Here is a 16608-nt window from a genome sequence, read left to right as displayed (position 1 = left end):
TAAAATACTTTAAATAAAAATAATAAAAGCAAAGCTATTTTTTTAGGAATGTGATCACTGTCTCATACAAAACACACCAATGACAGGCATACTTTTAGGCTTCTTGAGGGATTCATACTTTATTTATGTATTACTGATCAAATATATTTGAAAAAGAAGCTTCTTCAGGCATTTTTCTCTGCAACCATTAACTTTATTTGAATCCATGAGTTATTTTACTAATAATATGACTTCAGTGGAAGCTTGTCAGGTTTGATCCTCCTCTACAGCATTAACATGCTTGCATCTCTCAGACCAGATTTGTAAAAAATGGTTATATTTCTTAATATAAACATTTAGTCTGTTGATTCTGGTTATAGCACTGAGGACATAATGTCCATTGGTACATATCATCACAATAACCTGCAGAGTCACCACAATTCTGACAATATTACATTTTAGTGTGGTTCTTTAAGCCAATACTTTGTCATATCCAGACTGTTGGGCTGATTTGTAATGCTGAGATAATTCCACTGACATGATGCCAGCTTCAGAGGCACTGAGTTGAAGGTTGAACAAGCACACACCTCTTCAGTGAGCAGCTTCATTCTGAAGGAATTGTGTAAAAGCCTGTAAGCCACCACCAAACCTCAACAATAAGGGAGAACATTCATTAATGGATAAAGTGACACAGTGGACACATGAGTATAAATCAGCGTGTTTATTTAGTGTCTTAATAATTTAAGAGTGAGAGTGAACAGTGAATCTGGTGCTGCTCTGGCAGACAGCGAGCACTGCTGCACAGCCAAGACCTTACAGTATCCGCTGTGGTGATCTAAAGCTAACCTTCCACTTCGTCTTCGGACGATAAACTACAGATTACGCCGACCCTGGTCTGCTGCCCTGTTTGATCCATCGACTGGGAAGCGTCAGTCTAAGGCACACATAGCTTAAGAAGTACAGGCATTATTCCTGAGTGGCCTCTTGTGGAGAAATTAGCAGCTCACCTCAGTCTCTATGGAGACAGCAGCCTCTATAAGATTAATGCACTTTCAGCAAAAACTAAGGCCGACTAGGTGAAATTCATTGTCACAGAGCTACACAGATCACAGACAGCTGTACTCTGAAGGCAGTTATACTCTTATTTTCTAGTCCTTTAAGTGCGACAGTCTGCTGTGGCTCTGTACAGTAGCTCTCTCTGCAGAAGCTGCCTACTATGAGCAAAGGCAGAAAAATGTGTCCTGTTGCTTGTTGGGTGTTATGGTGCTGTGGATCTATCCTGTTTCTCTTTGTAGACTCGCAAAATGGCCTCACACACAAACTGGAACTGACACTGAAACAGATCAAAAAACAAAACATTATTAGTTAGTGGAAAACACCACAAAAACTGTGCTCAGTGTCTATAAATCCCCTGAAAATAACATGATCCTCCCTCACAATCAGAATGGACACAAGTCCACATTCACTGTTCTGCTGTCATAAATACTGAGAAGGGCAAATGTGTATTGATCTTTAGATGAAAATAGTCTCCAGCAAGTGCACAATTTATTTCTCTCTAACATGTGTACACAGTATTGAGCTGTGGAGGAAACAAAACAAACAGCAGGTGTAGTTTTCTAAAGGGTTTCAAGAGCTGTCCGAGCAGCTCTGTGACCTAAAAGGGGCAGTTTGATCTAGGTGCTGAGCAGCAGGCACTGCTATGCCCATCTAAATCTAAAGTGTTAGTTTGCTAACTAAACATAGTACAGCTGATGTTAATTGATGCAATGCTAATTGAAAGCCATTGGATCATTTCATGGCAACCCACAACCACAAATGTGACCTTAGCTCTTTTCATATATGCACCACAGCCCTGAAAAGTGTCAGAAAGCAACAGTCCTATAAAAATAAAACAGATTGTACCAGCTTCCTAGTACAAATGTTGTCTAACGTCTGACTGAGCTTATGTGTGAGTACAGCAGGTAAATGTCAGGTAAATTAATGATGTTACAGTTAATGTTGTTGGTTGTATATTGAATGAACGGATGAACACACTTCGTTCATAATCACCAGTGAGTCCAGCTCCTCGTGCATGATCTACAAAAGCACGACTATTTCCAGCAGTGAGAACACGTCTGACACAATCTCCATAACCTGTCACATGTCTTAAAGGGCAGCTTGTGTGAAAACAGCTCATGCTGCTTACATTAGTAGATAAGCCTTTAGAAGTCATAATCTCAGCAACATCAATGTAAATTTAAACCTTTCAGTGGTTAATGAAACATTTTAGTCCGGAAGAAAAACAATGTTACACATCACTCACAAAGCTAAATATGACAGCTGGGAAGCTCCATCTGCTGGGAGGAAAAGCCTCTAAACAGCGACTGGTTGCTCTTTGGTGGGATTGATTTGCCAACTATATATAAGTGACCTGTTTTAAAACACATTAAATCCAGTAGGAACCAGTATGCTGTGAGGAAAGAACTCTAAAAATCCTGAAAGAAGAATAATGGCTGCCTCGCCCCTAATGTACAGTGAAAAGAATGTCCTCTGACATGTTTCCATTACCGACACACAAACAGACTGTATCAGGGAAACATGAGGAAGCGTTCCATCAGCACAAAAACATCAGAGAGATGAAGCCTCGGGGACCAAATCTCCTTTCAAAATAAGGGTGATAGTGGCAGCAGCGCAGGCCCAGGAGCAGGCTGCCACATTACCAGCACCACCTCCTATCGAAACAATGAGTAACACTGTCCTCTCCCTTGACGACTACCACTGAGGTGCCACAGAGCAAAACCTCAGCTGAAGCTGCTCATCACCACCCGTCACTGTAACACTGAGGCAGTCGAGGTTCTGTGAATTAATGAAGGTTGCAGGTGGCAGGACCCTGCAAATGTCCAAATCTGACAGCAGCCTTTTAAAGGTAATTCTGGGAACAGTGAATTTCTGAAAGCTCCTGTGGTGAATCATGAGGTGACTTCAGAAAGACCTTGAGCATGAAACTGATTTTTTTGTCTCTGTTAAACCTGATTTAAAAAAGGTCAATTTTCTTTCTTTGGTTAAAACAAGATAAGACAGAAAGAGACATGAGTGTTGTTACTAAACAAACAGGAGTTTCTGAGCCTCGTTCTGTGTCTCTATACCGTGGTCTGAACCATCATGGCTCGCTGATCTCTCAGTGTTTTGACGATGTCCAGTGGGAACACCGGCCGACCTTCGTCCAACAAACTCAGCGCCGTTTCCATGGTGATCAGAACACCTGTCCGTCCAATCCCAGCACTGAGAATCGGAAACAAACACGGCGTGATGTGGGAGATGAAAGTACAGTATGTGCTGGCAACATCCAATTAAAACCGTATTCATGTGTTACCTGCAGTGTACCATTAGCGGATCTTCACCTTTCTGCCTCTCTCTGACTGAGCTGATGAAGAGCAGGAAATCTGAGGGGTCGTCAGGTACGCCGTGGTCCGGCCACGCAACATATTGTAGGTGTGTGACTGTACGTTCCTCACCCAGCTAAGCACACACCGAGCATTAAAACACACAAATGACAAAGAGGCAGGTAATGAGAGATTGCATAAGCAGTATTTAACATGATAAATGTATGACCTTTGGGAAATACAGTACATCACCCACATGAGACACTGAAGCGCTGACATTATTCATTATGTGAGGAAACAAAAAACCACAGAGAGTGCAGTGGAAAAACAGAGCAAACACATACACGTGACAAGTAGGTGACAGAGATTAGGAAGCGAGGAGGGACACAAAGATGGTTGGGTGGAGAGAAAAATACTGAAGGCAGGGAGGAGAATGGCTGAGTTTAGAGTTTATAATGGGCATGTGGCCTGTGACTCCATGCAGGGATTAACTCGCTCCGCCAGATGAACAGATGGGCCCACACAGCAGTATCTGTGTATGCATGTGTGTGCAATCATACTTCATGGCTCCTTGAGCATTATCTGTTTATTTACCTGTGGAAGTTGATGTGGAAGACAGCACCCTCTAATCTGATTATCACCCTTATTAAAATCAAACAGATAAACGTCTCAGAAGGCACACCAGCACACATGAATACAGGCCACAGAATTTGCTAATACACACCCATACACAGACATGCAGACCAAACCACCCACACGGATGTGACTGTATGTTGTAGTTTTTTTTTTTGCCAGGAGTGGCAGTTCTCTGTGGTGAGCTCTGTTATGTGACATATGGCAAAAACATGGAACATGCCACTGCAACATACAAAGAAGGAAACTCAGTGTTGCACTGGTCATGCTTCGGTCCTGTTTCATGTGGACATACAATTTCCTATTAGGGCTGCAGGTGGTGCTTGTTTAATCAATTCATTGCCAGTCAGCCATTTTTTGAAAAACATTTTGGCCCACATAACCTGAGAAAGCACATAGGAAGCCATATTGGTTGTTTCAAAGAAGCACTGTGGGTTGCAGAAGGACTGCTAAGATACCAAAGGGTACAGATGTGTCTGTGTACTGTACCTGTGTATGTGTCAGAGTGAACTGGCGCGTCACATACGCCAGGTTACACTGCTCCGAGTGACACTTCACCCGCATGTGCCCGTAATCCTTCACATCTGGTGGATGTGGCCAGTATTGGTGGCACTTGGTCTGTAAAGTGTATGACATCACCAAGAAAATTACATTACTTCTGACATGAGTCATCAGTCAGGATACAGTTTACTACTGCTGCTACATCAGCTGCGCTCTGCTCCCAAGAAATCAAGCTCATATTCAACAGGATGGAATGTTTCAGCCGGCAGTCTGAGGAACAAAAGCAATTCATCAGGAGCAGGATGTGAACTGAAAGTCAATATGAGTTAGTGTGTGCATGTATGTCTGTGTGTGTGATTCTCAAGTAGAGAGAAACTCAGGGCACTTGATGAATATCAGGGAAATTATCCATTAATGAGAACATCTGGTTACCAAGCAACAGGCAAGCCGAGACAGAAACATGTTCATTCGGCAGGACCTTGATATCTCGATGCCTGGAATTATTTATCTCATTGTCATCTCACTCACACTTTTCATTTGACTACATCCTAGGAATCCCTGTCATTATTCACAACTCAGCCGATTATTCTTGTGTGCAAACATCACCAGCAAATCTTCTAATTACAGTAATCATGTACGTATCAAATTAAACATAAAACAGCATGTAATACTGTGATGCAGTAATCACTGTGATAATGCATCACTGATGCTGTGTTTCTCTCCCTGTGCACTCATTTCCTCTCTTTTAAAGCTGTGTGTGTTTACATTATGAAAGAATTATAGAAGTGTGTATACCCGTCCCCTCTCTGTCAGAGTTGTTAGCATGATGATGGTGTGTGTCTGTTGCTCCCATACTGTCTGCCAAAAGTGAGTGCAGGTCTGTGGCAATGGACCCTGAGCCGCAATATAACGTAAACATACACCAGATACCGGGGGCGCCACCTAAGAGACATACAAATAAAACACACACACACAGGATGAGTTTACATTGAATGTTAGACAGGGACAAAACACACAATAATATCAGTGTTGTTCACCGTGATGTGACTGGCGTTGATGTAGTCTTCCTCGCCCTGCAGCAGCACTCTGGTGGCATCATCTGAGAGGAAAGCAGGAAAGCACCATGTGAGGGTCATGGCAGAGCTGTCAACACACCTCAGGCTCAGCCAATTAAGTTTCATAAGGGCTCACAGCAGTGACTTCCAGCTCAAGATTAGAAAGTTAGCACAGAGCATTGAGTAAGAGGAATGAAGGCACACCAGGCACTTACAAGGCAAAACATCCTTATAACGATTTTTGTCCATGTTCTCAGGCAGCCGAGCACAGCTTAGCGACAAACTGGGCTTCCTCCTGTACAAATTCTAGAAATTACAAGCATGCAAACACACACAAACATGCTCGTCAACACACACAAACAGAGAATTCCAGGCCAGTAATGGCATCTTTTTTTTAAGTCATGAACCGAGTCAAAGCAACGATTAGGGGCAACATCTGGCCCCCCAAAAAACAATCAACACATTTTTATGATCCCTCCAGCCCACATCACTGAAACTAAACCCTGCTTATAAAAGACAAACACACCCATTTGTTAAAACATGCATTTATAAATATAAATACCTCAAAATGGAAACACAGTGTGCCAGACTGTATCCCTCTCTCCAGCTGTCTCATCGATTCCTCCAGTGTCGTGACCCGCTCCAACTGACCAGGTGACTGCAGCTTGTCTTCCTGTGATTGGACGGTGAGTGTGAGGGTGGGAGGTAACTGCAGCAGAGGTGCCACCCGGCCAGGACCTGGATTACAAGGACATTTCAAGGCTGCAATGAATATTCATAGAAACATGACAGACAGAGTGCACACTTAGATCACATGCTGTGTCAGCACTTTTCTCTCTCAGCTACACACACACACCTTTGCGCCTGATAAGTAAGGCCAGCTGTCCAGAGTGTGACTCTCTGCTGGCTCGGATGAACATGACAACCTGATCGTGTGTGTGTTCAGAAATGTCACGACCATTGATGAGCACCACCAGGTCTCCCTCTAGGAGTTTGGGCTCACATCGTCCAGCCTAAAAACAAAAATATGACAGATGCATCTGTATCAGTGGATATCTAAGCCTGCAGTGCAGCAACAACCACTACACTGTTTAAACAGGCAGTTTTTTGTCTGGAACAAAAAAGCCTCAAATAGTGCTTAAAAAATAAATCAATTAATTGACTCATAATAGCCTCAAGCTTTATTAAGTTGCAACATATCCAGATCTATCCACTGTGTGCAGCTGTCTGTCCATTCTGTTACAACCTGGAAGTTGTCAAAACACAAACACGCGCAAGTGCATTCTCACCGGTGAGTCAGGTTTAACATGGGATATGGCAAGAGGCATCTTCTGATCCACCCCACCCTAGGAGTAGTTGCAAAATTAAACAGAGCAGGAGGGTTGGAGCATCAACACAAACAAATAAACAACAAATAACGTATGTAAATAGTAAATCTTGGTGTGTGTGTGTGTGAGAGAGAAAGAGAGACAAGGACAGAGCTAATGACAGAGAGACCTACTTTAACATTAAAGCCAAACTTGCCCTCGTGATCAGGAGTGATGCATATTAGCATCAGGTCACCGTCACCAAGAGCACCCTGCACAGACAGATTCAGTCAGCACACACACAAGTTAAACATGTACACATACACACTGTTCAACATATTTAGAGCTGATGAGAAACTATCTGACCTTATCATGGTGTGGTAAGGTGTCCTCCTCTCCTATACTGTCATCAGCTGGCAACAAAACCTCTTCTGGTCCTTGACTGTATGTACCAGAAAGATAATAATTACTACTATAATAGTTACTTCGCTCATATTAATGTGTTTACTGGTTAGGATGAATGCTTGTTTCTGATACTAACTGATGAGGTGAACCGTTTCCCTCGCTGCTGCCCACAGACGCCCTGTAGGTGTAGAAAACATCCTCCCCCTCTGACATGTCTTTTAGATCATTGCTCAGCTCCACTGAAGACGGGCGTGGTTTACGGACACCGTGGCGGACTCGAGGACTACGCCTGCCAGAGAAACATAACAGCAGTTAGATATTAGCAAATGAAAGTACACAATTGGAGTTCAGCAAAGAGGAAATGAACAAATGATTTATATCTGTGTAGCTGTAGCCTTTGATAAAGTCATGGTTGGTGGCGGTCGTACCAGTTGGGAGTGGTTGGGGGTGATCTGGAGGGCAGACTCTTGGTCTCGAGATGCTCTGATGAAAGCGACCTGCGCAGAACGGGATTCCACACCATCCCTCCCACCACACGCTGGCACACTGGACCACTGCAATTGAAGACAGTACAGCTGTCACTTCTATTTATAGCAAGAACGTATGGACATAAGCAACAAGTCTAAAGTTCACCTCTCAGTTTTGCTGTGGCCGAGGCCCAGGTGTTGCGTTATCAGCTTTCTGTAAGATTGAACTGTGCTGTTGTTGTATTTTGGGCTCCTGGTTGTCCGATTGGAAGAAAAGAAGGAGTGATGATCCACACAGGACCGCCACAGGTTCTTACAGGTCTTGGGGCAGGGCAGCACCAGAGACACCTCACAGTCCTGGGTCTCCCCCTGCAACAAGCAGATTTAATGTTCTTTATAATGCTTTAGAACATAACGCCAACATTCCAGGTCATGTCGTGACTTAAAGCTACAGTGAGAAACATCTGTTTCTGTGTGATAGGAGCTAAGCTAACCCAAGAGCCAAGAGAGGGGACTCTTTTTTTTTTTTACATTTTTTAAGAGGCCAAGATGGACACAAAAAAATTAAATCAATGCCATACTTATGAGCCAGAGAAGAAAAAAGAAATGTGTGCAAATCCCAAAGTCCCATAAAGAAAAGAGATTTACAGCCAAGTGTGTGACTCAATTAAAGGAAACACCAGGTCCCTGAACTATACTACTAAGCAACAAATAAACAAAGGAGGGACTCACATGTTTACGTTTAAGGTGTATGAGAAAGCGCTTCCTCTTAAAAGAAATCTTGATGATGTTCCCCCTGGATTAGAACAATACAATTTGTCAAAGGCTAATAAAACACAGAAGAACAAGATGTGTAATAATAATTAGCAGCAGTATCACTCACCAGGGGAAGAAACTGGAGCAAATCATATTACAGAATATTGCAACACCACTGGAGGCCAAACCCACCATCAGAGGGGCATTGTTGGCATCCTGAGACAGAGAGATGATGAGAAAATAAAAAGAATGCACAGATAGTAAAACTAAACACAAGATATTAAATGAGTTTGATCTACCAAGGCAGCATGCAGCTCCACGCCATACAACTCCAGCGTCCGTGCTGTGTTAAGAAAACACAACTCTGCCTCGCTCTGTTTAAGCCCCCTGGGAACACATAAGCAAGCTCAGTGAGTGACATATAACAACAGGAACTAACTGCACAACAAATGGCAGCCAAATATAAAAATTACTTGTGCTGTGGATGCAGATCCTCCACTTTAGATAGGAAGTCTTCATCCTGTTCAGGGATGAAGTGGCATTTTGAGAGGTAACCAGGGAGTCGGGACGGACAGTGATCCCCCATCTCCGCTATAGGTGATGCAAAGAGACACTGAGCATCCAAGCAGAAACATGTAACCAGCAGCAGCAACCAGACCGTAAATCCTGACATCTGGTGTACAATAAGAGAGCTGCGAGTTGAGAAGATTGAGACTCTGGAATAATTACTGGCACAGTTATTATTGAGTCATTAATCATTTGTTTCTTTAGCTTGAGATGGGACTTACACTGAACAGCATAAGAAGCCAGCACTACAGCAGCACTCAGGGGGCACTGCAACCTGCAATCATAGTGGATGATTACAAATTGTACCAGCTAAACATAAACTTCATACTTGAAGAGAAGGAGTGGTCACTGTTTGAGCTACTGACCGTCCTTCTCTAATGTCACTCCTGATTTGGAGGAAGTACAGGTGCCTGCAGGGAAGAGACGAGAGGAACTTTATCACACCACGCTTGTGTTTAACCTTGTGGTTTGACATATTGTAATGCTAGCCATACTACACACTGAAATATTTATGTATTCTGCCTCAATCACAACTGTGCTTAGATGGTTTGGGACAAATTTTTCTACAGCTATTAATGGTATCAAGACAATAAACATCAGCAAATCCCAGACTTTGGAACCTAAAATGAATTAACAAGTAATAACACAGGTAATTAATTGTCAATGAGAGCATGCTGATTCTGTTCCCACAGAGCTAGAACAGATGTAGACCCTTGTTTGACTTTCATTTGTAGCAGACACTGGTGCAAATTTAGATTTTAGATTTAATGTCATCACTTAAGCTTGTCTTAAGACGTGATTTCAAAGTGGTATCTGAAGGTGGTTACCTAAGGTGAATTCACTGAGATAAACAGTAAATGGTTATGGTAACAGTAAACAGGAGACAGGAGCTGCTGGTCTGCCTTGCATTACTAGTTTAGTTAGTTTATATTATCACTCTTTAGCTTGTTTGTTTATCCAACATAAGGGGTTTAAAACACCTTCTGCGTCTCCTGTCTGCTTTTCTGCCCACCAACATATCCTGCAGGTAATGCATTGACTATGAAAAAGGAGCTCATACAACCCTATTTCAAATAGATCCAATGATCCCTTTAATATATAGTGATATATGACATCTGAGACCTGACAAGAAGAGCTCATTTACTAACCTCGTCTGCTCATGCTGCAGAGAGTTGGGATCAGAGATGAAGAATCGTACTCTGAAGTTCAGATAAAAAGGGGATATGAGACCTGCAGAGACGTATCACAGGGTCAAAAAAAGGCACATATCAGTCATCTTTATCTGTTCATTCAAATTATTAACTGAAAGGTGAAGACAGAATTCTCCTGCCTTTTATTTGCTTCTTTAAGGGCTTCTCAGGCTCCAACCATCTCTGAAGAAAAAGAAATTCATTAAGTGTTATGGCTAACAAGGGCAAAAAAAAACATTTATGTAAGTATACCCTGTGGTTATCATCAACTAAACAGTGATCAGCAACTGCAATGCAATACAATCTGAGCCCAAATGCACAGGAGATGAACAGTGAGCTCACAGGAGAGTGTGTGTTGGCTGTGATAGAGGCAATAGCAGTGCTAGATTCTCTGATCTGCAGACTGAAGAGCTGCCTCTCCTGCAGGCCCAGGTGGTCGCATATGAGGTCCAACAGAACCACGCCTTCATCCTGCTTCTGAAAGATGGAAACCACAAACAACAGGGTAACCAGCCAAGCTTTGTGGCAGCTTATCTGAAAATCCACAGTACAGTATGTCAGATAGAAACAGTGTTAATGGTGGTTTACTAATAAAATAGCCTCTTAGTCATACATTAATAATGTAGATGTTCATGTGAAAATCAGATTACTAATAAAGGTGTCAGCAGCTCAACCGTTTTACTATTCATTGTTTTATTAATCGCTCAGGGAAACCCTGCAGCTCATCTGCATTACCTCCACGTTTTCTGTTACTCAGAATCACAGGCGAACCTTGTTTACTGTAAACTGCGGCGGATTGTGTTCTTGCAGCAGAACACACAATCATTTTTTGATGTGCATGGACACACAATCCGGGTGATGATGAGTTTGAACCAACTCAAAATGTTTCTGTTGAAATAACAGTTATCCGCTTCAAACACAAGAAGCACGTGAGGCATATAAAAGAGAGCACAGGAGAGTTTAATATTGTTATTGCACATTGCACATTGCAAGCACAGCACTCTCCCTGCTCTCCTGCGGTTCACATAAAAATGCTACACAGAGGCCGTCCTGGAAAGCAATACTGCGATTGTCTTATAGAGTGAGTGTGTGCTTGTCAGTGTGTGTTTACTGCATTTGACATGATATGCTGATAATGTTAAAGGCTCCCAAGTGAGGCGAAAACTATACTGTAAGCTGCAGCAGGTGACCTTCAAGCCAAGGTCAGTGTTGACTAAGAGAAGTGGATCAATGAAAATGTGAAAGAATAGTCTGCCACTACATCATGCATGACACTACAATCATTAGCAGAGCTCGGAGACAGATAGGAGCAACATATAATCTCAGGAAACAGTGTGTGTGTGTGTGTGTGTGTGTGTGTGTGTGTGTGTGTGTGTGTGTGTGTGTGTGTGTTACTGTACGCACGCTGACTCTGAAGGTTTCGATAGTGCCGTCCAGCAGCTGAACTAGGCAGAGCAGGTCCGGTTTTGGCATGTCTGTTACCACGGTAACTCTGCCTCCCTCTCAAGACAAACACCCTGCCCTTTGCTTGTCACTGAAAGTGGACCTGGAAACACACGAACACCCACAACCACAAAACAGTGTCAGATGTTTCCAGGCTGTTGTCTTCCAATGAAAGCACCTCCCTCAGGATGATATTGTGTGGTGAGTAATGTATGTGCTGGATGGAGCGTCAGGCTGCAGTGAGTAATGCACTGTGAATGTGAAGGAGTGTGTATGTGTGTTTGTGTAATCTCTTATTATTTGGCCTGGGTCTGAACATGTCCCTTCCCTCTCCCTGCTGCTCTCCCTCTGCGCCTCGCCGCCTTTTGCAGGCAGCTGAATGATAAGAATGTTAAACATTTTCAGAGTTGAACACGCCCCATCTTACAGCACTACAACTGATCCCAGACCAGCGGCTGCTGCAAAAGATACACATGAACACAAACGCATGCATGCACCCCAAAAACTGACACCCTAACTCTACTATAGTGTGTGACCATCTGTATGTACGTGTGTACCTACATGTGTCCTGTGTTGAATTTCCAGGTGAAGGATTAATGGACGTGGCTGGCCGGCCTCACACAGCCTCTGAAAGGACACACAATGTCTGAGTTAATGTTTGGACACAGTAACACACTCTGAATATATTAAAGTAGAGCTGGTCCCAGTTTGATGACTGGTTTTCCACAATAACTGGCTCACAGGCAGGCCTCTAATGAGTTTACAAGTCAAGGCTACATTTAGACTCATCATGATGTGGGGACTGTGATCTCACTTCTGCATCGTGCAACTGTATGTTTATAAGGGAAGTCAAACTGGTGCTTTATTTTGTAGTTGCACGTTCTGCCATGACATTATTGTATTATTTGTATAAATAAAGCTTTAGTCTACACCCTCGTCTCTGCTGCTTCACCTACACACACCACATACCAGTAAATAAACAGGGCCTGTCTCTGTGTATTACGCCCATATTTTTGCTTTCCGACTGTCGATAATAAACTCTGCTGTGACCTCTGTGTACTTTGAGCCCTAGCGCGAACAAGGAACCTGTTGACAGCCTCAACTTTTCTACAGCTACACCCAAAAGGAGGAACGCACTGCAGGGAGCAGCAAACTTTCCTCCAACCACGGCGGTCCTCGTAACTACAGCCTGGCCAAGTTCACAGATTCTTTTTTCTTCTTCTGGGAAGTGAAGGTTTAAAAACACAACAGGAAAGAATATACGGTGTTACTACCTCAGTCGTCCCGCTTCAGAGACGGTGTATATCCTCCAGCCTGTCCGCGGTGTGAAACCTCAGGACGGGGCGCGTCGGAAGAGCCAGGTAGAGTTAGGTAAATATCCGGGACAAGTTTCTCATCCCTGGCTGCGCTGACTCCGCGCGGCCCCGCCCCTTCGCCGCGCGCGCTCCCGATGGGATGCGCGATACGAGGCAAGGGCGCGCATGGGCAAAGACAGTATACTGTACTCCATTAAAACAATTTAAAACAGTAAATACGTAACATCCTTTACTTACAATCAAAAAAATGACCTCAAATTGTAATCCCAGTATAAAAATGATTACATATAATATTCTTATTTTATAAATAAATACATCTTTGTAGAAATGTAATCAATTTATGTGTTATTTACATTCATACGAAATCATTTGTAGTTTGTTGGTTTGGGTTTTTGTTTGTAAATAATTATTATAAGTGCAGCACCAGTGAGATGAAATCACAGCGTGAAGCTTAAATTTGTCCTAAAATATTGTCACATAATTTTAATGACAACATATAACTGAAAAGGGAGCCAGGTGTAAATTTTAAACCATCTTCAAGACAGTTATAACAAAGTAATCATCAATATTTTTGCTGAATATTTTTTAATTAGTCAATGAAATATAAACTTAATATTGACATACAAGCTAAAGGTACAAGTTCCTCTGGTTGGTTGTCACCATCTACAGGACACAGGAAGTACTGCTGCAGTGTCATGGACGGTATGTCCAGCATTTTAAAAAAATCTATGATATATTATATATATATATAGTTCACCTGGCAGGGAAACCTTTTGCAGCCTGTTACATCCCTGGACATCTGCTGCAGATGTGATAAGCATTCAGATCACATGGCTGCTGGCCAAAACTTTATATCTCCATGAGGAAAACGAGATCTGTATGCTGTTGAGGAAATGATGGTGGGGTGGGGGGAAAGGTGAACACATACCACTCTACTGGGAAAGATGGTGAAGCAGCCCCATAGATAAAAAATGTTCTGGATACAGAATCACAGCTCGAGTGGCCTTGGCAGTCAGCATAACATGTCGATATTACAAGGCTGTGCAATTTTATTTTTTTATTTATGTATTATAGGTGTATATAGCTAATATTTAGCTAAATAAAGTACCCAAGATACACATCATTGTGTTATAATCTGTTTAAGGGAGAAAACTAATTTGAAGTTTAAGGTCACTAAAACAACACGTAATGACACTCACTCATGAATGACAGTCACACAGTCACACAGTCATTGCATGAAAGCCATGTTTTCAGCCACAAAGCAACACATATTAAAAATATGTTGGAGAAAGTAAACCTCTCTGAAATGAGAACTTTGGCAGAATGTTGTGGAGCAACTCAGACTGGAGATAAACTCCGCTTAGCTGTATTTGTTGCTTTGTTCTGTTTGTAATTGTGACATTATCAGTTCAAGGCCTATGTGCACAACATACCCTCAAATAGGATCCTGTGGTTTAATGACAACAAAACAATCCATCCATCCATCTTCTATTAACCCGCTTTGTCCTAGGGGGCTGGAGTCTATTCCAGCTAGCTTTGGGTGGGAGGTGGGGTACACCCTGACCAGGTCACCAGTTAACCTAGCACGTCTTTAGAATGTGGGAGGAGGCCAGAGCACCCGGAGAAAACCCATGCAGGCACAGGGAGAACATGCAAACTCCACGCAGAAAATAATCCATTTGTCATTATAGAACTTTGTGATTGGTTGTGTCAACACTTAATATAATATGAACAAATTATGAAAAATGTGTAAAACAATGTTAATTACTTGGTGGATGTTTCAGACTGAAAAGCACAATAAGTGCAGCTTACTATCGGTGGGGTATAAGTCTGACATGTGTGGCTCTGCTGTAATGAAGAGAAACCAGCAGTGAGGAACTTTAAATTCAGTGGAGTGAGGGACAGGCTTCCATGGTAACTTAGATCAAACGTCTTCATGAAGAGGGATTTCCTAAAAATAAGCTAGAGTTAGTGGAATAAACCTGAACTGATAACTGGCCATTCAGGCTTCCTGTTTTCTCTCTCTTTTTGGAATGCTGTTAGTGCTGAGATGTGTGCACTCGCTGTCACCTGTTGCATGCCTGGAGAGGCCAAACAAGCCTTTGCCAGTCCTGTCAGCATGATGGGACAAGAGGTTTCAGACATAAGGGTGTTCGGTAAGACTAGCGTAAACTGGTTCACTTTAGGGTGACGGGAAGAGGGTAGGTCACCCCCACCCTGGCTCTCCCCCAACCAACTGTGTAAGAGAAAGGAACCTCCCCCTGTTGCTGTCCAAGGATCAGCTTTCTGCAACAGTAACCAAGACACCCTGTACCAACTCTGTCCTGAACCCTGTGGCTCCAAATTTAGACACCAGAGACAGAGACAAACTTCATCTTATTTCTGCACTTCATGTCCAATTTGTCAACTCCTACGTCATTATTTTGATATCAGCCTATTCACAGAAACATTTTTAATTATATTATCTTTGCTTTTATCTAAAATATTTTACATGGATCTGTAAGCTTTAAGATGTATTTTTCGTCTTTTATTTCATCTCTGTCCTTGTCACTCCCAAGAATGTGTTTACCTCCAACTGTGCCAGACCTTTCCTCTTTCTATTTCTCTTCATTACATAATCTCTGATGGCCATTTAAGATTATGTAATTCATTTAACAGCTGGAGGACTTGAATTTTGCATATGTCTGGAGATATGTATTCTGGAGAGGAATGTGTCATCGAGAAAAGACAATTAGCCGCCATTGATGTGACATGTTACATGTGTCCTGTCATATATCACACACACAAAAGTGGGTCTGCAAAGGTGTGGACAGGCCCTGCCAAGTTCCAGACATGCAATAGCCAGACGAACGGGTGGCAGATGTTGGAATGCTTTCATGCATTTACACACATAGTTTCTAAGACCATACCCACAAACATACATGAACAAAAGTGACACAAACCTGTCAGCAAGTGTGGAATATGGTCATATATTACAATTATTAGTCTCTTTGGGCTGCATGCAGGGCATATGGAATAACACAGAGACACATTTATTCAATGCATGTCTAAATATTAGTGTATCCTCCCACACTGTGAGTTACTGGTGGTAGTCCTCCCTCTGACCACCTGTGACAGGACTATATAACCACCTAAAGAAAGAAAGAAAGAAAGAAAGAAAGAAAAGGAACATGGGGACTTCAGAGGATGCACTGTGAACTGACAGGCACTGCTTCTAGCCGGCCAGAATGCAGCATTCACGTTTCGGGAGTTTTTACCACTTCCTATGTACAGGCCAGGGCCTAATAAAGTGTTACCCATATACACACACAACAATATTATCCACATGACTTAATTTCGTTTTAACACAGCACACAGCAACATTAGAACGGTGACCTACAAGTAGCCTACATGTTTAATCGCCTGTTTCTCGACATCATGATGACTGGGCACGAGCTGATAATTTTATCCACCCCGACACGTTACTGGAACACACAAAGTGCTAAATATAACTCCACAGTATGAATGGGTGCCCCAGATACTGTACTAGATGCTGACATGGAAAAATATCTGGCATAACACGCAGGGGTAATCAGCAGTGAATGTACGTCTACGTGTGCGCGTATCATTTCCGAGGGAACTTGAACG

At 42.6% G+C, this 16608-nt stretch overlaps 1 protein-coding gene across 2 annotated transcripts; it reads right to left on the bottom strand.

Annotated features, from left to right (window-relative positions):
• Positions 1–685: 685 nt before the first annotated feature.
• On the bottom strand, positions 686–13114 carry ptpn3 (protein tyrosine phosphatase non-receptor type 3). Of its 2 annotated transcripts, XM_028425376.1 has the most exons (27): positions 12940–13114; positions 12227–12292; positions 11627–11768; positions 10565–10699; positions 10363–10405; positions 10181–10262; positions 9398–9442; positions 9254–9306; positions 8939–9056; positions 8765–8852; positions 8593–8681; positions 8442–8505; positions 7876–8078; positions 7671–7796; positions 7379–7531; positions 7204–7279; positions 7032–7109; positions 6820–6876; positions 6387–6543; positions 6093–6268; positions 5746–5836; positions 5513–5574; positions 5271–5417; positions 4464–4592; positions 3332–3477; positions 3105–3240; positions 686–1312 (listed from the first exon to the last, which is right to left on the bottom strand). In XM_028425376.1, exons 3-27 carry the CDS (start codon positions 11693–11695, stop codon positions 1238–1240), a joined length of 2598 nt encoding a protein of 865 aa, XP_028281177.1. In that variant the 5' UTR covers positions 11696–11768; positions 12227–12292; positions 12940–13114; the 3' UTR covers positions 686–1237. The 2 variants fall into 2 exon arrangements, with proteins under 2 accessions (XP_028281177.1, XP_028281178.1); XM_028425377.1 differs by lacking the exon at positions 5271–5417.
• Positions 13115–16608: the final 3494 nt, after the last annotated feature.

This window comes from Parambassis ranga, chromosome 16 (genome assembly GCF_900634625.1).
Source record: "Parambassis ranga chromosome 16, fParRan2.1, whole genome shotgun sequence".
Lineage (NCBI taxonomy): Eukaryota > Metazoa > Chordata > Actinopteri > Ambassidae > Parambassis > Parambassis ranga.
The sequence above is the reverse complement of the archived record's forward strand: the minus strand, read 5'-3'. Positions and strand labels throughout refer to the sequence as shown.

Bases quoted from the DNA above. Each gene is read 5' to 3' on its own strand.
- ptpn3 (XM_028425376.1), bottom strand. From the start codon at position 11,695: ATGCCAAAACCGGACCTGCTCTGCCTAGTTCAGCTGCTGGACGGCACT. The intron at 9,307-9,397 runs GTCAGTAGCTCA...CTATGATTGCAG, and splicing joins AGTGACATTAGAGAAGGACG to GTTGCAGTGCCCCCTGAGTG. The intron at 9,057-9,253 runs GTAAGTCCCATC...CATCACCTATAG, and splicing joins GGCTTCTTATGCTGTTCAGT to CGGAGATGGGGGATCACTGT.